The 23,478-nt window shown below is 34.7% G+C and overlaps 1 protein-coding gene across 1 annotated transcript in view; it reads left to right on the forward strand.

Annotated features, from left to right (window-relative positions):
- Window positions 1-23,478, forward strand: part of LOC134535367 (gamma-aminobutyric acid type B receptor subunit 2) — a 328,071-nt gene that overhangs the window by 27,819 nt on the left and 276,774 nt on the right. Inside the window, exon 3 of the mRNA XM_063374439.1 lies at window positions 12,860-12,997. Coding sequence (XP_063230509.1) covers window positions 12,860-12,997 — 138 coding nt within the window. The remainder of the gene's footprint in view (window positions 1-12,859; window positions 12,998-23,478) is intronic.

Consider the following 23,478-nt stretch of genomic DNA (forward strand, 5'->3'; position numbering starts at 1 on the left):
TGAGAAGAAATTTCAAACGTTTTTGCCTTCACGGAAGACACAACCCTCACATAAGTTCCAAAGGAAAAAATAAAGAATGTCATTCTCCTACCAACACGGCACCAAAGCGCAGACATAGTTGACTTATTCTGGCAAATTATTCTTCATTACGATGAAACAAAAGGGGGAGTGGATGCAGTTAACACTATGGCCCGAGAATATACATGTGTTTGCACGAAAAAACGTCTGCCATTCCGCCAATTCTTAGCATTTCGGGACATTGCAGTCCTGAATGCTTATGTTGTACGGATTACCAAATTTCCTGTATGAGATTAAAATAATCCTACAAAAATGCGTCTATTTTTTTTTACAGAAACTGGTATTGGAACACACTGAGCATTACATTGAACAGCGCATAAAAAAATTTCGACTACATTCATGGAACCTGAATACAACGCAAACCATGGGATCCGACACTCAGAAAAGAGACCCATTCGAACCGCATAGAAAATCATCATAGATTTCATCAGGGAAGTGAGATTTTTTGTTACAAGAAAGAAAGACCATAAATACTATTATTGTGCTGTATATACAAGAAGCCAGTGCGCCTGTTGCAAAGAGTTTCTCATTTGCATACGGTGTGTTTTATTTCTCAATGTATATACTTTAAGACTACACAGTTGATTAATGTTTGTCGTTATCGTCGCATAATGCTGTAACTGATTCAACAGACCACATGTTCACAGAGTTTCAAATTACTAATCAAGATAATTTCAATCACTCCCAAATAAATTACAATTTTTAACACAAGAGACACACTACCACTTCATTCTGACTGGATAAAATTTTCACCTTCTACGAAACCTTCCACAGAAATTTGAACACGACCGATTACAAAAAATATCCATGAAAACGGTCAACGCTCTGCTACTTCTTCCACAGAACCATCAATACCAGTCACCATGGAAGACTATACAAGGAAACTTCAACCATGTGATAGGGGCTTAAAATTGATAGAGCGCAACCTTCAATAATATCACTGTGTCACCTACAATGTCGCCATGCAAGGATACGCAAAGATACATCTATAGCATATGAAAGTAGTATGTTTTGGTATGTCCGGGCGCAGGCTTTAAGGCTGTGGAGCCGTGCAGCCACCACGAGGGAAGGATCGGTCGCCATTTTTTTGCCTTCACCGGGTTCGAACCGAGGACTCTGACCTCCATGTCAAAATGTATATTTTTAAAATATTTTTATTTTAATTTTATTATATAAATTAAAAAAAAAATATTCATTAAAATAGGATAATAAATAAAGATTTTCAAGATGGCAGCCGTAATGTAATTTGCAAAGGTGATGTCATAATTCAAAATGGCGGAAAACAAAATGCCGGAATGTTCTAGAAAACAAAATGACGTCATCCAAGATGGCAGATCCAAGATGGCGGATCCAAAATGACCGCCGGGGTCAAGGTCCAGGTCACGGTCATCAAAGATGGCCGCCGTGACGTCAGAATCCAAGATGGCAGTCGGCTTCACGGCTTCACAGCCTTAAAGCCTGCGCCCGGACATACCAAAACATACTACTTATGAACTACATCAATTTGTTTACATTTGTGAGAAAAAAATCAGATCCCGAGGGCGAGTAAAACATAAGGGTAGTATATTGTGCATCATTTTTGCTTTAAATCATTTGACGTAAGCAAACATTAAAAAAAAAAAACTTACAAAAGTGTGTAAAAAATATAATTTAATTTAAATCCTTAAAACCATATACATACATGATAATGTCTAATTTTATATTTTATACGTGGGGTAACATTGTTACCCCTCACTAGATGCAAAGTAACACTATATCTTGGTAGCAGAAGGGTTAAATTGTAAATGTGAGCAACGTTAAAATAAACTTAAATAATATTATAATTACTCACGATCAATTAAAAACGTGGATTATAAAATGTGGATCTTTAAAAATGTTTATAATTTTACAAATAAGCAACACGGTTTTTTTTTAGAAATACGTAAAATAATAAAGAAGTATTAATGTGACAACATCTGAATATCTCTGACGAGAATGTTGTTGAGATATTTTAACAATAATAAATATGAAGATACAACTAATTTATCTTACGTAGAAAACCAGGAAAGTGGAAAGATTTTTTTAAAAAGTAAGTAACAAATCTGTTATTTTACTTAATATCAAAGTTTATTCAGAAAACGTTTACTAAAATATATTATATTATAATGAGGTAAAATGGTTAGAAAGATGCAGTGGAAATATGCGGATAAATGAAAATAATTTTTTACAGATGTTGGTATTACTTTTATATATTTATATATGTATTTAATTTTTAAATATAATTTAATTCACTTTTGTGAGCAGTAAGCAACAAGTAAGTAGAAGTTATATTTTTAACTTCATTAGAATTTGTTTGAACACGAGGTTTTTCTACCTCAAAAACCAATTTTCTTTATCAGTGTACATATAAAAAAAAATCTGTTCTTTTATGAGTTGGTTCTGTACGCAGTCGGGAGGCTCAGTAGTCGGGCACGCGAAACGCCAGCGCGCGCAAATTGCTGTTAATGAGAAAGTTGGCGACCCTGGCCTCCATGGAAATTCCCCCAGAGCGCTCCTGCGGCGGGCGGAAACGCGGTAGTTACGAGAACGGAGCGGGGGAGGTCGGCTGTGGAGGGGGGAAGGGGAAGAGCATGATGGAATAAGGAGCCTGGGTTTGTGTGCGCGCGCGTGTTCTTTTTGAAGCGCATTAACGGCTGCGGGCAGAACAAAGGATGGGCGGGGCTGCCCGAGTGTGGGGAAGGGGGAGGGGGAAAAATGGGGATTTTCACCACCCCGCAAGGACGCGAGTCAAACGGAGAACGGGAAGCGTTTAAAAATTTTTTTTTCCTTCTTCTCTCCTTGGAATTCTCTTCCCCTTCCACCTCCACCCGTTTCCTCCTTTTTTTTTTCCATGACTGCTTCGCTCACCATCCTGTATTCCGGCGCCGGGGAGTTCTCGCCTGTAATATTCCCGCTACAGATCTCCGCCATTGCTTTGCGGGAAATTCGAGGATGGCGTTAAAATACCTCCTTGCCTTCAAGTACAAGTGGTATGAAATATTTCTCGTTTCTCCCCCCCCTCCCCCCCACTCGACCTAACCCCACAACGACCAACGACCGCAAACATGAATAACAATGAGCTCTTGTTTTTATTTAGTTTGGTTTGCCAAGGACAGTTGTAAGCTTTCCATTACAGTAGCCGACCGGCAACCACTCTTTCTAAACTCTTAAGTGCTCGCAACCGCTAAAAGTTGAAATACCGCAATTTCTTTCCCTTTCGTCGCTAAAAGCGGTGTTTTATAAAGTGAAAAAAATTAAGGTTTTGTAAGCACTTTTAAGATTATCATTTAATGCTTGCATTATATATTTTTCTAATTACGGATATTTAAACTGTCATTATTAAATTTTTTTGATTGTACTAAACAGTCGTTACTAATTTTTTAATGTTTTGCATAGTTAGCTGTTAATTAATATACAATTAACAATTTAGAGACATAACCAAATAAGTTATTAATTTATCACCGTCATTGAACCTGATTAGGTTAAATATTAATGCTACCAGCAAATCTCGTGAAATATTTTACGATTTATTTTTTGTAATGTTATTTTTAGGTCCAATTTAAAAATAATTAATTGTAAGATTTATTTACATTTAGCCTATTGCCGAACAACATCGCTTAACAATCTTGCACGCCTTACTGTGATGATGAGGTGTTCTACCTCGAGGATGGATTTCACCTAAAAAAGAAAATCCCCCCCAAGGAGATGGCCATTGCGTGGATGAGGTTAATTAGGGTGAATAAGTGATGGTTCACCGTTGCTTTCCGCAATATGAATGTGAAAGGGACAACAAAATACCCATTACGTGGAAGCTCGAAGGATAAACAAACACGCTAATAACTCCTGATTCGATCGGGAATAGATCGTGGTAACTTTAAATAGACACCTAAATGCTCTAACCATTGAGAAGACCATGGTTGGAATGTTTGGCTGTATAGTGTGTAGTTTGAGAGAAAAACCCCTGTGAAACAATCCTCACGCAAACCCTTTACATAACGGCTATGCGGGCTTGCCTATCCCCACGTTTGTCAGGGGCTCGCGGAACAGCACTAGTGCTCCCCGAATAAAAAGTGACTTTAACAAACCCCCAGCTAGACTCAAGTGTTTGAAGATGTGGACAAAATGCAGTCCTTAAAGTACTGTTACTGGATAAAATATTTTTTTTTTACAATTGTTGTTAACTTTTTATTTTATTTTATTATATACCTGTCTCGTTGTTAGTCCACTATGTTCGTCTGTGTTGTTACATCATTTTTCATGACTATGTTTCTTCAACGAAATTCTTGTGCTTACAGATATTTAGAGGTTGAATATTTTTTGTCAGTGCTGTCGTGGTTGTGTTTTCCATAATAATTGTTTAGTTTCATCGTTGGTTCCGTTTGTACGACAGCTGATTCAGTCCTGTATCCGGTGAATTTTTTTTTTCATAATTTTTTTTGGAATTTTTCCCATGACAAACAGTACAAAAATGCATTGGCGTATGTCCAAAAAACTGCATTAAATCAAAATTACCCATTGCATGAATCATTTAAAGAATGTAAACAAATTCTTAAACTATGTTTCTAAAGTGTTTGGTGGATAGAGGTTTGGATGAGTACGAGTGTCTCTTATTACGAGTAATGTTGAGACTTTATAATGATTTTCATAAAGTATAAAGATTATTACTTATTGAGTTACATTAAGGTTCGGAGAATTACCTCGGTTTTACTCTTATTATTGAAGCACCCAGTTCTAGTGAATTATATTCAGTATTACTAATAAACTTTAGTGTGGGTGTAATATTATTTATGGTAGCTGCTGCGTGTAAATATATAATCAGCAAATGATCTTTGTAACCAGCCTTAGAAGCAGTAAATGAGAATATTCCGTTTGCTTGATTAGTGTAAATATTAATTTTGTATTTTGCCTTATTGTCACCAGTTAGCAGTCAACACGAGTATGCTACTCTTCGAGAGGATTGGGAGCAAGTTTCATTGACAAAGGATCAAGTGCAATGACCGGTTATTAATTTCTGTTGTTTGTTTAACTTGGACTTATTTGTTAATAAATGTATTTTCTTTTACACATTCGTCCGTTGATAAAATAAAACTCCTTTTTGTTATTTTCTAGAGGAAAACATTTCTTAAAGTTTTGCTTAGTTTTACTCTAAGACTTAATCATAAATAACACATATCTAAAAACCACAGGAAAAAAAAACAGTTTTAGTATTTTAAAGAACCAAAGCTAACAAATAAAGTATTTCATTGGAAAAAATGTTGTGCAGCCTGCTTAGCAAATTGTAGCTGACTCTTCGAGAATTTCTTCCAATTTATCTCCAATGTATCATTACTTTATCATCATATTGTTTGAGCATTCGTATCTACCAACTGAAAAATGAAGTCTATGCAATAAGTTCCTACAGCTATACAGATATTTACCTAACGTTTTTACTAACTACTCTAAAACTTAATGTATTATGTCTTAAAGTTGTAAACTATATTAAAACAAACGAATGTTGAACAGTAAAAGAAAATAATTTAAAAAAAAGAAAAAAAAACACTCTTAAATAAGTTACATATTAAAAAATTCATAAATTATAGTTTTAAAATACGTGATTTTGTCCGTAACGGACTTCGTTAAAACAAACCAAATGAGCCCAAACTCGAGGGGTTGACTAGTAGCCATTGAAGAGTTTCACTATCTACCTCCTGGCTCAATCATCATATCAGTTCATTGGTACGAAATAGTTGTATTGACATCCGGATTTTATATACTTGTAAAGTTTCAAATCGATACGACAATTAAAAGTAGGTTACAATCGAGTTTCAAGATTCGTTTATATAGTTATATGTGACGCAAATAAAAGCGTGTTAAAAATAGTTTTGTATATATAATTTTAGTGGTGGAAAATTATTCAAATAAAGTTGAAATATGAGTATAGGCTATCGTAAAAAAAATCTTTTAAATTTTTATGAGTGCATAAAAATTTGCAATCAGAATTATTGATGAATCATTGAACTAAACAAAAAGTTTGAGGTGGTACGACCTTAAACAGCGCATTAGACGCCTCGGTGAATATTACACGGATTCCTTTCCCCCATAGGCAGTTACATTTATATTTTTTCTTCTGACTGTTTAAGTAAAGTTACAAGTTCATAATGTAAGACCAACAGAAAAAAACATCAAAAGAATTTACGTATTTTTTTTTTTATTCTGAGACAAAAAATGCAGACACGTACTTTATATTCTCTCACAAGGACAAATCATCGTCTGTTTCTGGCTACATTTGTAACACAAATTCCTTAATTTTTTTTTTGTGGTGTTATGAACTTAAAACGAGCCATAAATATTTGATGACGTCTCACACTCACATGAAAAACTTCATGAAATTGGAGAAAGATGGACTCGTGCCATAGACGTGGAGTCGTAAAGCACAGATATCGCAACTCCTCTCTCGGCCAGCGGTAATGTTTTACGACCAGACATTGCTCGTACAATGGCAACTTTTATACAGCTGCCACTGAAAAAGACTTGACGAATGACAGTGTCAGATTTCAGTAATGTGTAAGCGATCACTCGCGAGCAAAATGTGGCCGGTTGAATCCTGTACTAAAAAAAAAGAGAAATAAGGTAGGTTTTTAAATATTAAAAAAAATTTCGCTCTAATGCAGAGCCTACCTGGGAAAAAACACAGTGTGCAGAGCTTCAGGAAAAAAACAACAGGCTATTTGAAAACTGCTCGCCATATATGAGTGGGGTCTGTTTACAAAAAAAAAACATGTTAAATTACGCTGAGGGTGAATGAGTCGTTCATTTTACGTATTTCATTATTTTCAAACTGTATGTAAAGAAGAGTGAAAATGGCTTAACCACGTATTTTTTCCCTTCTAATTTTAGGCGTGAAAGACCAGGTACAGATTTTATAAACCACTCAAGGGACCTGCATTACACCTTTATCCCCGTTGCTTCGCTATCTAATACTTATTATTTTCACAACTCAAATCTCATCTTTGTCCTGTGCACGACGAAAAGACTGCGGCGTCAGCGCCTTGAGCTTAGAGGCAAGTCCGCACTAGAAAAACAAGCGAGCGTCGCACTTATCATGCTGCCTCGCTAACACAAATATAAGTACTCATGACTAGGTGGGACCCTTATAGATAATCACGCTTTCACCTATCGTGTAAACGTATCTTTGCTTTTATTTTGGTTTTTTTACACTATAATTCACTTATTTCGTTTCACTTTGTAAAACATTTAGCTGACGTAAATAAATTTACTTTGCCACAAGCCCAGTGGTTTATATCAACGCTTAAATTGTTTTCCTAATCCAGCTTAAAACTATAGTGTAGTAATTATCGGGAGAGGTTCCGTTTACGGAAGGATATAGGTGCGTCTTAGGCCTAAGCCTGTACGCATACATAATCACGCTAGGCATTAACCATGCAGAAAGGGCAACTTGTAATCAGGTAACTATTTCTGGGACCGACCAGCAAAGGTAGCGATTGGCATTTTTGAACGAGGTAACATGACACAGTTGTGGAGACACGCCTAATCTGCATTCTCCGAGAACTCGGGATCGAATTCCGCTTCCGGTCCACCAGATTTCGAAATTTTCCCTCTTGATTTTCCCGAAATCATTCCCGGAATATGCAGGTATTGTCTCTTTGCTAAATGTCACTGCCGATTTCTTTGGAAATATTATCGCTTCGTGAAGTGTTTTATCGTACCTAATGACCTCGCTACTCAAGAGCTGTAAAACATAAAAAAAATATACATTTTTTTTCTGGTGAATCCAGGAGGGAAATTAGCAGTCACAGGGGAAAAAAACCCTGGCCTCAGTCATCCGACATTCAAACACGAAATGTATTGGACAAGCGCGATATATACAGGAGAAGAGGATAATAGTTGGCATAATAGTTAGACGAGAAGAAGAGGTCTAGCATGATTTGGTCGGAGGCTTGGACCTTGCGGTCGGCATTTAATTTCGTTTCGTGCTGGATCTGTAAAAACCAGGGTCATTTATTTGCGACCCTGCTAGAGGCTAGCTAGAGGTATATTCGCTCACCCAGCTACGAGTATAAACGCTCTAATGACTTGAAAGTTGTAAAATGGATTGTGCAGGTTTCTTATAAAAGAAATTATTATTATTTTTTTTACAAATACGAATTAAAAGCAAATAAAATATTTTGCGCCCACAAAATTGTTTACATTGCACTCTTAATCGGGAGTTATACCATTAAACTCAGTTTCTTAATATCTTTATTATTTGGTGAGGGTCATCTACGGGTGATTCAAAACTGACTGATTAGACACGCGTTCTCTTGGCAACCAAACGAATTTTCAAGCTTAATTTTTCCCACCGAGTGCTTTCGCCACGAAATACTGTTTTTGCTGTTAAGTAATTTTTATTTCTCTCCGATTCGCGGCAGAGATGGTGTCTTTAAATACTGTTAATGTGTTGACAGTGATGATGATCAGAATAATGACGAATGCACTATAAAGGCTTATTTGTGTACCGAAGAAAACGCCGCTCTGATGGAAAAGTAATTTTTTTTTCCAGCTAAAAACGTGTTCTATGGAAAATAATTTACTATATATATATATATATATATATATATATATATATATATATATATATATATAAAATTATATACATATTTTTTGATGCCATGAGAGCAGATTTTAGTGGCGAAGAGAAGTTATAAGATAACTAACTGCGAAAAACATTTTATCACTTAAAATAAAAACAAATACTGTAAAAAAATTGATCTATAATTAAATAATAAAGGATTTGAAGGAATAAAAGTTATTTAAATACCGGCATTAGTGTAAAATAGTTGGAGACCAGCTCTATATCTCATTGATGTTATGTTCAAAATATAGAGATAAATTCTATTAACAATATATCAAGTTATGTAAAATATTTACAAAAAAAATACGCTTCTGATTATTTTACCAGAACTGTACGGTGGCTCTATTAAATTAAAATTTTAATAGAATTTGCAACGATTTGTTTTGTAAAAAATATAATAATTTCCTTGACGATAATATTTCAATTCATTGTGATGTATTAAATCATCAAAAAAAATCAAAATGTGAACAGTACTTATTCATTTGAAATACACGCGAGGAGAAGTCTCACACTACCGACAAACTTTAGCTGCAGTTCATCATGAATTAAAATAAACACATATTATAAAACCCACTGGTATTTAAATTGTAGCCGAAAAAAAATTGCATTGCAAATAATAAAGTATTAGTGTAATGGACACTTAGCGCATGGATAGTTTTTGATTGAACACATTAAATTATGCAGACGTTAGGTGTTAATTCTTTAATACCTTCTCTTGTTTTTGTAGCTAATGCGTGAAGTGTATGAATTTCTATACATTAAATGATTTTAAATAGTGATATTTAGGTTAGTTGTCATAAATTTATCTGTCACGAAATATTATTTGTAGTTAAAAATTATAATATAAGGTACATAATTTAACTTATTTGCACAATTTTTTTTTCACTAATTCATTTTTAAAATCTGATACGTTAAATCAAACTTAATATCTTAGATGTTTTATTTTTACTTTACTATTTAATTTAACTTTTTAGTGATTGTTTTAGTTTTGCATTGCAATTGTTTTATTAATTTTTTTTTTCTTTGTTGGATATTTTACATAATTGTTTCTTTAGTTTCGTTAGTAGGGTGTATTTTCTTATCGATTTACACGTTTGTTTAAGTGGTTAAATAAACTACAAGGCGCCTCATCATAATTTGCTGTAAAACTTATTTTATTAAAACAAATAAAACAATAATAAATAATTCGTTTTTCAGCTCTAACTCCAACTTGAGAATATTAGTCGTATATATTATCAAAGTAATTTATTTTTTTTTTTTTCCGTGAAGAGCACGCAGGCAATAATTGTTTGTCAAATTCAGAATCATCCTGTACAGCACCACTCCAGGTATCGACCCGAACGTAAGTCCACACGCTCCGGATACCTCCATGTCCAATGCGTCGACCCGGCAATAATGCGCTACATTCCTCTGCCTTGATCGCTGACGCGTGCGTTAGCATAAACACACACACACATATATACAGAGACAGATTTGGATAGAGAGAGAGAGAGAAGTATTCGATGCTCCCCAGCCGTCTGCTAATGACTTTAAACCCTTTGGCCATTTATTTGTACAGACAGATTCTCGTCTTATGCACAGGAGCCGTACGTTAATCTCGCGAATCGCCAGCATTTCAGCTGGCGCATACGAGGCGATGACCGTTGGTGTGCTCCTTACGAACAGTACTTCAGGAGACATACAATCTTTGTTGAAATTATTCAATTGAAAGCAACAAATATAAAGTGAAACTTCTTTTTTTTATTTTATTTAATGCACTTCTAACAGGGCCGTTTATATTTTTCGTGAAAGGATTTCCAGACCATCAGTGTGTTGAAACTTTGAAGCTTTGTCTGTGTTTCGTGGTTGGCTGGGTTTATTCCAGGCGCACCAATCACAGGCCACCCGGCGCGGAAGCAAACGCGTCCTGATAGGCCCGGCCAAACAGGCCAATGGCTTCTCTCACAGACGGCCGCCAATCACAAGGGAACTAACTATCTCTAGCGCGGGCATACCTTACTGCAGTCAAACGAGCGATCAGATTATTTCACTAAAAATGTAAACACCTAAGTACTAACGAATATGGACAGGTACTTTTCTCGATATCTACAAATCTCTTTCCTTTAAAGATATTAAAAACATGTCATGTCACACGCAGTTAGCACAACGTTGAAGCTTTAAAGCCTTACAACATATTAAGTCTCATAATTAAAATTACGGAAAGAGGGGATAAGTTTGTAGGACGAATAACAAAAAATTTTTTGCTTCAATTTGCTAATTTTGGTTCATTAATTTCGAAGGGAAATAAACAATTCTTTTACTTATTTATTTCAAATTAATTTGTGATTGGTGACGTCATAAACTCAGACGTAATTCTCAGCGAGTCGTTTAAAATTATGCTAGTCAAGGAAATTAGATAATTCTAATCATTAAAAACGAAACTTAACACAAATTTTAAAGTATTTTAGATCATAGTGAGAAAACGCTCGTTACTTCGTCTGTTAGTTGATACTTTGAATGGTGTGAAGCCTAGTAGTACCTAACTACATGCGAACCTTTTCCAGTATGAGCAAGATATTAGGCATGTAACACTGCAATTAAAAATTTACTAGTGACTTGAATAGTATTTTCCGAGAGTCGGTTATTATTTACAAAATAAATATTTTTAAAGAGATATCTAATGTATTTTGTTCAGTTTTGAATATATAAATAAATCGTTTTACCTTATGCGTTCAAAATCGATATTTCATTACGATCAATTCATAATTATTTTTTTTATTCTGATGTAGTAAATATTTTTTTTTCCAATTCGTTCATTATTTATATTTTAACTTTTAAAATTAGTTATCCATTCCTATTACCCCGTTGTATCAAAATAAATTTCTGGAAAAAATTCGCGGTTTGGATGACCGTCACGATAGACTGCACAGTCCTATGTACACTCGAGAAAATAACCCTAGAACATTGACTCCTAACTTCTGAGTCGTATAAGCTGGTTTGCCTGTAATTCAATTCTTACTTGGTTGAGGGTTTCTCACTGGCCTAAGTCCTCCAGATAAACAGAACACTGAGCCCATAGAAAAAGCTGCTTAAAAGTATATGTGTTTTTTCCAAGTGTTAAGAGTTGCACTTCGCAAGAGGGTAAAATTATGAATGATAGATTTCGTATGTTTATAATTGTTCCCTTGTATTTTTGTTATGCTTGGTAAGCCTACGTGGTATAATTATTTCTCTTCAATCCTTATTTACCTTATTTTCAACCCTTAGGGGTTGAATATCACATAATGTTAAAATTGTTGTTAATAGTTTTCTGATGTTTATTATTAGCACAAAAAAATTACCAAGCTTAATTTTATTTCGAGATATTATTATTTATATTAAAAAAATACTTATCTTATATTTATCTTAATTTTATTTCGAGATATTGTTATTAATATTAAAACAATATTTATCTTATTCACCCCTTAGAGATTGCATTTCGCAAAATATATAAATTGTGGTTGGTAGTTTTGTATTGTTTATAGCAGTACCCAAAATCATTTGCCAGCCTTAATTATATTCGGCGATATAATTATTGATCTTAAAAGCATGTTTACCCATTTTACACCCCCTAGTTTACTTTTTTTTGGCAAACTTTTAATTTTTCGGTTGGAGGGTTTTAAATGTTAATTATTGGTACCGAATATATACTCTTTAGCTTGATTTACTTTATAAATTCATCTAAAACCCATTTACCACTTTTTTACCCCCTTATGGGTGCAATTATGTAATAATATATATCCTAGTTTTTTAAGTTGGGCAATGAAATTTTTAATAAAAAAAAAAGTTCATCAAAATCCGTAGAGTTGTTTTCGATTCATGCCCGAACAAACAGACAAAGAAAAAAATAACAATTATTTAAAAATATATATTTTTGAAATTTTATTAATGCAAATAGGAATTTGCAATAGTTTTATTTTTCTACATTTCATCCAATGCACAGATTTGTTTTTGCCTTGAATTTTTTTTGCACAATGTTAATAGAAAACATTTTTTTAATAAATATTTGGTGTGTATTAAATTAAAGTGTTTGCCTGATTCACGATATTGGGCGCCTCAAGACGCCCCTACAGCTAAGCGCGCAGTTGCGTTGCGATGCGCGACTGAGCCCCGCCCCCCCTCGTGCTGTTCCAGTGCAACGCGGCCGTGGGCGTGAAGGCCTTCTTCGACATGATGCACATCGGGCCGCACAAGGTGATGCTGTTCGGCGCCGCCTGCACCCAGGTCACCGACCCCGTCGCCAAGGCGTCCCGGCGCTGGCGCCTCACGCAGGTACCGCTTCGCGCCAAACACGTCCCGCCTTCAAGGCTTTTTTTTTCAAGTGAAACTTCTTTTCCGAGAAAAAAAAGGGGGGGGCGGCGACAATCTTCGAGCGTTACGAAAACTTAGTGACTGATATTAGATACAAATACATATATTATTTAAAAAAATAATACTTACTTTGAATATTAGTGTTATTTATTTTGTTCATAGACCTTTCCAAGTGTATTTATATAATTGAGATTATTTTCCCGTCTGTATAATTTATTTGCATTATAAAATTTAAATTATCACATTATTATTAAATATATGAAATAAAAAATAATAAACATTCAATATAGGTCCTATTTATTTATTTTCATTATTAATTCAAATTTATATGGAATATTTTTTTATAAATTAAATAATTAATTTTGTGCGCGTGTTTGTATTTATATTGAATAATGAGTATTTATATCATACCAGTCCTTTTATTATTTTATCTTTATTAATTATTTGCATTAAAAATTAAAGCTTGTTTTTTTACTACGCTAAGACTTCTAACGTACATTCAATTTTTTTTTTGTAAATGTAACAGAAATATTCATGTAAACTTACAGCTATTTGTATATTTTTACATTTAACATGTAAACAACAATAGGCCTATTACTACAAAAAAATGTTCGCAATAATACTGAGTTCGGATTTTTACCCGGGAATTTATGCTTTTCATTGTCCCAGTACCTCCAACAGTTGAAATTTATTTGAAAACTATTTTTCAAACAGATTTCTAGGGTTAACTGCGCACGTTAGTAAGCATCACAAAATTCACAAAATGAAGTCCAATTATTGAATATTCGATTATCTTTTCCATGGTTTAAAAAAATATGCTCGAAAGAAAAATCAATTAAAATTTATAATTATGCGCCAATTTCCGTAAGAAATACTTGGTACTATCACGAAAAACATATTTCATAAATGCAAAAATAACCTTAGTCATGTGTTGTAAATTAAAAATTTTTTCTTGCAGTATTACCAACTATTTATTGGCAACTGGTTTCCAAAGGAATCTTTTGCAAACGCACAGAATATATTTCTGTGAAAAAACGTTATTCTCATACTTATTTTTAATTTACGGGGTTTTAAATGGCATGAGTCTTAATATTTGATTGTAGCCATTTTGATTTTTACCAAAAAATATGTTTCTAAAATAAAATAATAAAGCAAAAATTGTTTGCGTTACCATTTATGGAAAAAAATAGGAAACTAATGTTATTTAATTGACAAAAAAACCCAATTAACCAGGCATACATTTTAGTCATAAATAATTACCTAAATAAATATTGCATTGGCTACTTGTTATAAATTCGTTTTCTTTGTGTTTCTGCTGATGATCAACAGCCATGAAATTGCTTTTAATATAATTATTTGAAATTTTCCCAAACAAGTATGTAAGTAAAAAACAAAAAAAAATGTTAATTTGAGTCAAGCCTTAATAATTCCAGGAATATAATGGGCTTGGAACAATTTAAACATCGGCCAAGTGCTCATAAATGGCACATAGGCCTACTTAAACGTAATGAGTTTCAGATCTCCGATTCCTAGGAAATTTAATATTTAGGCTACAATTGTATCTTACTCATTATTCAAGAACGAAAGATTCGCTCGTATTTCAAACGCGTCCCAGAGAAATGGGAAGGGAAGATGACTGAAACTTCCTCTCATTCGAAATTTTTAATGGGCTAGATTGTTTTAAAGCTCTGTGGAAGCTCACGTACAATTGGTTGGGGAGGGCGGGGGAAATAAAACCTCCAAATGATATTTTCTGGCCAATAGGTATAAAAAAGACGTAAAATTGATATAACATTTTTATTGTTGTACAATTAAATGAACCCAACTTAAAAAAAGAAAGTATTTGATTACCATTGGACTTGAATATAATTCATAAGCCCCCCGCATTCCAATTTATGAGCATCTCTGTCAGTATTCACGCATTTCAGAGCTCCCTGTGTAATATTGGTGGTCCCCAAAAAACATCAGCGGTGCAGTTGTTTGGAGCGCTAACTTCGCTGAGAAGGGTTCCTCAAATTTCGAGTGAATGTATGTTCGTGGTGATTCAAACGTAAAAACGAGAGCATAGTGAGAGCTCTTTTGTTGTTTATTTCTGTCTGTTCCCCACCAACACTCAATTAAAATATCCATCTTTAAACCCCCATCCAAATTCCTTTCGTTCCCATACAGCAATCTTTGCGATTTTATTTGTAATGCATTCGTTTGAACTTAGTATGCCATCAATTGTATTTTTTAAAGAAAATTTTGGAAATACCGTTTCTTGTTGTAGTACATGAAGAGAATCATCTGATGATTTTACATTTTTATTTCTAACGAAACATTAACTTAAATATAAAATCTTGGTTTGTAGCGTTTTTGTTAAGAAATAATTTTATATCACTTTAAATTTAAAATTTGGGCTTGTTTGAGCATAGCGCATAATTCATGTAATTCTTTGTTATTAATAATGACCGACTACAACAAAAATATGTTTCTGTAAAAGAATAATTTGTGTTTAGCAATGAATTAAATTTGTACTTTAAGACTGAATACAATACTGTAATAATACTTTCAAAATGCACAAGTTTACAAACAAATAGGAAAATGAAAATATGTAAACCTATTGTAACTAACTATGGAATACAAATTAAAATATCTGATGTTATTAACCCGGGTAGTAGCCATCGGGCAACAGTATTCACCATTTCCTCTGTACTGCAAACTAAGCGTGATATACAATATGGACAAAAACAGTTTAGTTCATTTTGAAAGTAATATTTGCGAAACAAATGCTGTGTTATGGTGTGTCTATCAGCTCCCGATACACAGAGGAGCTCATCCTACATGCGAAAATAATCCTTCCGGCGGGATATTACATCCTACGCCTCCCCCCTCCCCTTTCCAAGGCCTTAACTGCTGCCGTAAATAAAGTGTTGCGTCTCGAAAAAGTCGACTGTGTTATGGCAGTAAAACTGTTTACTGCTTATGAATAAAAACATGGACCGCCTGGTATTCGCCCACGTAAAATATAACTGGAGGTTTAGTGTCAGCACCGAGTTTCTTCAGGAGTTGTAAAACCGTTTTATAAAATAAAATATGTATACGTCTAGAGAAACACACCAAACACGCCATAAAAAAAACCCTTCGCTTGAAAACAAACATAAGCTGGCCTGTGCAAGAGATTTACGAAAATCGCGTCCATATGATTGGCCTTCCAAAAATCTTTGAAGTAAACGAGAGATGTGGCACATTTCCCAAAATCCTAAACGTGGTCCAAGGCTTTCATGACACAAACACTCTTCATGGTAAAATAATTTTATTTTTCAAATATAGTTTAAAAACTTAGTATTCTTAGATTTGTTATTTTTTCCCATGGGGACGCGAACAACGCTCGGAATTTGATCGATTTGAATTATTTCGTAGTTATATCTCAGTGTTGGTTTATTTCGTCAGTGGCAAAATGTTGCTCATTACAAAATTGTAAAATACACATGTATTCCGTGAACAGTGCATACACACATAATAACATAGGGCTTTCATCGTAGAATTTTAATTTTATTTATACAATTATTTTTATGGGTGGGGGTGACCGTGTCTGATGATTAAAGTCGAAAAAAGGATAAGGATGTTTTAAAAGTGTTTTGGCGGAATGTCTAGTATGTATATTTTCATGTAAGTATGGTTGAAAATCATTTAATGTTACATACATCATGCATTCAGCAGTATTCAATTTAAAACAAACGAGTTGTCAAGCCTAGGAAAAAAAAGTCAAAACCAGTTTTAATCCTTAAGGTCTTTCTCACCAGCGAGAAGTTAATTAAAACCATATCCAGTAAATAAAGTTACTGCATTTTTATCTCGGTCGTGGGTATTCTTGACCAGAGTCACTTACTAACTGCTTGGCTTCCGGGTTGATTGAAGACATTCCCGTGTGAATGATGGGAGTGCTCGACGTTTTGGCACGGATTATCGCAGCCATCTTCAAAGATTATATCAACAACTGCAGGCCTGTGGTTTTCACGCAGTCTTTATAAATGGACATGCATCCCCTGGCCACAGTCAAGCCTGCTACACCTACCAACCAGAATCGTATTTTTGTCCACACCATTCTAAAATGATGAGGGGGGGGGGGGGTGCAACAAGTGAAGCTCGGTTGTGGTTGGTCCTTCACGAACAGTATGCCAGAACAACAGGTCTTCAGTTGTGAGTCACCTTTGAAGATGGCGGAAACCAGGCATGCGGAAATGTCGGGCAGACCATCATTTCAACGGACTTGACCTAAACTAAGGCTATGAAGTATTTTCTGAAATTTTACAAATAGTTCTCTCGAAAACTAACTGCTTAATCATACGAAAACACCCTTAAGTATTTTACTACAGCTTTATGTGAAATCAATGAAACGTATGCCAATGATGAATAAGAAAAGTACCCTTCTTTAGTCATTTTTGACAAAAAAAAACACGGTTGACCATGCATTCGTTTTATTAATCAAATATTGGCGTAGTTTTAAATTTAAAGTGTTTTACTTATAGTTATACTAGCTGCAGTACCCGGCGTTGCCCGGGCTGAACACATGGTGAAGGGGACCTGTTTCGAAATCAGATGGAGACAGTAATATTGTCTTCTTCGTTTGAATGTCAAGTGTGCAAAATAATTTATATCGCTGGCAGAACCCAGTAGACGTTGTTCTGCCAGTGTTTAGTTATTTACCTTTATATATCTAAAAATTGGTGGTCTGTATGTAATCTAGACTCTATAAAACACTAAAGATAAAAGCTGAAAAAATAAAAGATTACTTATATATAGAGACCGGAAAAATTCGCGGTTTCAATGACCTCTAGGATAGACTCCATGATACTCTATGTACTGGGACAAATTGCACCTGCTCATTGGATACTGACTCGTGACACGCGTCAACTGGGATGCTTGTGATTTGATACGTCTTTTGTTGAAGGTTTTTCATTGGCTTAGAGTCCTTCAGATAAACGGTGGTCCAATCGCTGACTCAGCATAAAGGTGTACGAGTTTAGAGTCTAGACTATCGCGAAATGAACCCGCGAATTTTTCCGGTCTCTACTTATATAGAAAAGATTCCATTATCTAGCTAATGCTCGGCATGTGTTGCAATGCCTCATGCAGTTTTGTTTTGTAATATGTTTGAAGTAGTTACACATATACAAATGATCCATCCATCTTTATATATATATATATATATATATATATATATATATATATATATATATATCTTTTTCTCTACCTGCAACTATATATCTATGTATCTCTTCATCTATATTTATCTCTCTATATACATATATACAACCATACCTCCCACCATCTCTATCTCTTCTATATACCAATCACTATATAGCTCTATACATCGATATATCTCTTTATCTAACTCCATTTCGTTCCTTATACCTAGCTCTATCTCGACCTATATTTGTCTCTCTCAATCCCACTCTATATCTATCACTCTATCTCTGTCTCTCTTTTATATTTAATTAAATTGTCTAATGCTTGCGCACTTATACAACGAAAACTGACAAAGTGCCGCTATATAATATGAAATAAACACATTTATTGAAACGACTCTCGGGCTACCTATTAACTCACCAAAATTTCATCGCAATCGGATGAATGGTATAGGAACGCATACGGCACAAACAAAAGAAAATTCAAGATATGACAAACGCATCCAACGATGGTGCGTTTAAAATTCAAGGCAACTATATCTATTGACGAAGTTAAGAACAAAACTGTTATTAGCGCCTTTATTTTGCTAGTCGCTGCGAGCTCCACTAAGCGGGCTGATCTCACCAAGGAGAATGATATGAATTTGCCAAACCTTACTATGTTTAAGATCGTGTGGCAGACATTGAGAAATGAAACTCACTATTTGAATGTCTATGACCTGTGATTTTTTTCTGTTATAAAATGAAATTATCACAATTTCACTCCCTTAGGGATGGAATTTCACATAAATATGTAGCCTATGTGTTAATCTAGGTTATGAACTATCTGTGTGCCAAATTTCAATCAAATCCGTTCAGCCGTGTTTGCTAGATTGAGTAACAAACATCCATCCATCCATACTTCAAACTTTCGCGTTTATAATATTATATTTCTTCACGAAAAAATTCCGAGACTAGCTGAGAGTTTCAAAAAAAAATACTGCCATCGTCTGGACTTAGATAATTGTTTAGTTTTTCCCAGGTAAACGTTAACAGTTGGAATCACAGCCATTCTGTAGGATTAGCAAACGCGTCCTTAATGACCTGGTCAATTAAGGCAATGGCTTCTCTTGCTGATGGCCGCCAATTACAAGGAAGAAACCGCTGGCGCAGCCATACCTTATTGCAGTCTAATGAGCGTTCCTTTTTCGCGAAAAAATACACAACCCAGATTAAAGTAGTCGAAAAAAACTATTTGGCTAATTGTTGTCAAATAACTGTAAGTAAAATGCACAAAACTAGTTTTTGCTATGAACGCAGGGGCAACCTAAACCTTTTTCCAGAAACAAGCGATACGAGATATTTCATGCGCAAGGAAACTTACACAAGAAATTCAACGAGAAGGAACACATTTTACTTGTGTAAAAGTTTTTAATTTTGCTTTTGGATCACTTCGTGAAGTAACAAATGCTGGAAACGGAAAATATTCTGTGCAAATTCATCTAGATAATGTATCGTTAACAAGCTAAATATATGTTTTACTTTGGCGACTAAATTTTTTTTCTTTCGATGTAACGGGGGGTTGAAAAAATCCACTCAGTAAAAATGAAGCTTCAGAGAATTGAAGTATTCGTCCAAGAGCACTGCGAAAAAGAGCATGAAATACAGAAATGTCTGACTTTTAGTTGATACCTTTCCCTGTTTTCAGTAACAGTTCATTTTGTAATAACTTCAAACCAGATGATTATCCTATATAAAAATCACTAGGGAAGGGAAACTGGGTTTTTTTGTAAAGATGGGCACATATGTGAGTTCGAAGTAGCAACCTGTGATTATTGCTCCAAATTAATAACTGTAAATTTATATGATTACTTTTTCATATAAATGATACCAAATTTTCGTCTGAAGGATCTAACATAAAAACTTGTTTCTTGTTTATAAAAACTTATTAATAAAATCAAGGACAGTTAATTTTATGTTACAGATCACCGGTTGAAATACCTGTTTTTTTCTTTACTAAGAAATAAGATACCATTTGTTCACTCACACGATGATAAAAAAAAAAGTCAGGAATAAATCACCGTTAACGATACACTCATACTTGCTATGTCAGAACATAGAGAGTAACTATACGGGAAAAGCATGAACGTTTCATTGCTCTGTTTCACAATAACTAGAATTTTATATATGTATCATATAATGTTGCTACTTGTTGAAATTTAAAAAGTGGATGTTTCACAGCACATCTATAGTGACTGTTTAAGAAAAAATTTTTTTCACAATCACGAATTTATTTTATTCTTAAATCGTACCCCCATTTCTTGGGACGAAAAGGTACAAAATATATAATAATATTAATGTATTGCTAGTTAGATATTTACTCTGCCGTTTCGGATGGGGCTTGCGGTTGAAAGCGAATGGGTTTTTCATTTTTCTTTCGGAGTAACGGATATTGTCGCCTGCCGCTTCTCCGCTAAAATTCCGTACGCCAGGCGGTTATGCCACGGGAGCACCGCGCGCGAATCGATATTCCATTAACTTCTCGCGTCGCGTAACAAGGCACGTGGCAGGCAATTATAATTTTTTTTATTATACATTCACTTCATTTCTCTTTTACCCCTCCCCCCCTTTTTTTTTCCAGAATCCTTTCCAGCGACGGATTGTGAATTTAAAAAAAAAATTATTTTTCGAATTTCTCACGTCACCGCAACACCGGAGCCCATTAGCAGCTGCAGCCAGTCACCAGCTCCCCCCTCCCCTCCCTCATTTCCACTTCACAAGGCGGTCCAAAAATTTACTTCCCGACTCGCCAGTCAGTGTCGTTGATGTCGCTCATTTACAGAGGTCTAGGGCCCGCAAACTGTGATTTTTTTTTTTTTCGTAAACGGAACAAAAATATTAATTTAAAATTTTACATGAAAACAAATATGCATCACTACAAAAAAAATTATTGATCGCAGCATTGCTGGGTTCGGATTATTACCCGGGCATTTATGCTTCGTGTTGTAAACCTTTCCCTGAACAGCTTTCCAGTAATTAACTGCGCGCATAACAAGCATGATGCAACAAGATGAGTAAAATTGTTGAATATTCGAGTATCGTTTCCGTAGTATAAAAAGATATGCTCGAATGAAACTTCAATTAAAATATATAATTGTGCGTTAGTTTGCGTAATAAATACTGAGTATTGTATCGAAACACGTAATTCATGCAAGTAGAAATAAACACAGCCACGTGTTGTAAAAAAAAAATACGATTTATTTCTTGTAGTATAAGAGCCTATTTCTTCGCAACTTGTCAACAAATATTTTTTTTAAAGTACAGACACTTTTTTTCTGTGTGTGGTCAGACGGTAAACGGCTGAAATCCGACCTCCGTAGCGGTTTTCGGTGCGAGAGCGTTCAGGGTTCGAGTCCCTGGTAAGACTTTGATGTGAATGTTTGTTAAATGGAACTTAAAACTTCAAAAACTACAAAAAAGGCCGGGGAAAAAAACCAACAAATTTCTGAAATACAATTTAAATTAGGCGACCTGGGATTCGATCCTCGCCGGAGGTCAGGATCGATTTTTTTTTTTTTTTTTTTCGGTTCGCGAGTGGGGAAAATGTTTCGGACGTTGCCACGAGGCGTTCTGTTCAATTGGGGAGCTCCTTTTTATTTTCCTACCACTCATTACTTTCAACCGACGCTTCATTCCCCAACCCACCTCCTCTCCCCTTCGTGCTCCATAATGAGGGCACGCCATGTTTAAAAGCGCAGGGGTCATTAAGGGTGACACTGTCGATTTGTAAAGTACGTACATACCAACTTTAACTGCTTTTCACACTATTTATCACAGTTGTTTGTTTAAGTTATTTCTGATAAGATATTTTCAATTCAGGCACTCAGATATAGGATGGCATTTTTTTTTTTAAAAATAATTCTATTTTTAAAGAACGGTATTAAAGAACTGTGTCTCAGTTGTGACAAAAATTTTAGAACTATCACTAATAGTTTTTCTGGTAGTAGTTAGCCGAAGTGAAACCTCACGATTTTCCTTTCTTTAGTGACTTTTTAATTTTAAATTCAACAAATAATATTTGCAATGTATTCGACAACCTAACAAATAAATAATACAAAAAGGTTTATTATTGTGAAAAAATTTTAAAAAGTCAACGCTCAAATATATTCTTACACTAGTAGTAGATATGATTCAGTTACACTTTTAAATTTGTTTGTTATTTCCTTTAGTTCACTTTGAGGCATGCATGATCAAGATCTCATGGACGCCATCCTGTTTGAATTACAAGTTAAATTACAAATATAAGTAATGCTTTTTTATTTTGAAATTTTCATTTATTCGTTATTAGATTTTTCAAAAAAAAATTTGATCTATTAATATCATATACGAAAATAAAACTTCAATTGGCCATACCTGCGTACCGAACACATTTTATTAGAATCCAATTAACGGTCCGAAAGTTATCGTCTGTCAGAGTCACAAACAAACATACAAACATGCATGTATGCAAACGTCGATCGCTATAGTTGTAACAGAGACCTCGCTTCGCTCGTTCGAAAAAAATCGCAGAACTTGCGCTATTGATTCCGGGTCTATGTTTGCGAACTAATAAACATTCATATTTGTCCGTTCTTCAAGGAATGAAGAATAAAAAATTTTGTCTCTTTTCTTATTTTTTTTTTTCGGCAGTGAAGATTTTTGTAAACAGTTATACGGGCATGTTTTTTTTCTCCCCAATTTTTCCAGCGTAATTAAGGGGGGGGGGGATTCCCACAGCCTGAATTTTTTCCCTGGGGCAACGCGGAAGATCTGTGTACGCTCCATTAGTTGTTTTAGCAGATGAACTCTTCTCTTCGCTGCCATAATAATAAAAAAGTAAAAACATTCATGTTTATCCACCATAGGACGTAGTTTTTTTTTGCAAGCGTTCGCCAGAAGCCAGAGAAAAAAACAGAGGTTTTTGCTATTCGGAATTTTATATTTAAATGTATGTATGTATGTGTATATATATATATATATTTGTGCCTTGAAACTCACCGAGGAGATATCTGAACGACCAAACGTGGCAGCTCGCACCGAATGCGACCCGGGTTTGATTCCCGGCGAGGTCGATCCAGATTTTTTTTTGTAATTTGAAAACATGGCGGGCGTTGCCTAGCACCAGCCCAAACCATTCCTCCAATGCTCCATAAGCATCTCATCGACTCCCGATGAAGTCAACGTCAACGAGACCTTTTTTTCTCAATTCTTCCATCTGTCCGACAAGACAAAAAAAAATTGTGCTTTTGTTTC

This window comes from Bacillus rossius, chromosome 8 (genome assembly GCF_032445375.1).
Source record: "Bacillus rossius redtenbacheri isolate Brsri chromosome 8, Brsri_v3, whole genome shotgun sequence".
In the NCBI taxonomy this organism is placed as follows: Eukaryota; Metazoa; Arthropoda; class Insecta; order Phasmatodea; family Bacillidae; genus Bacillus; species Bacillus rossius.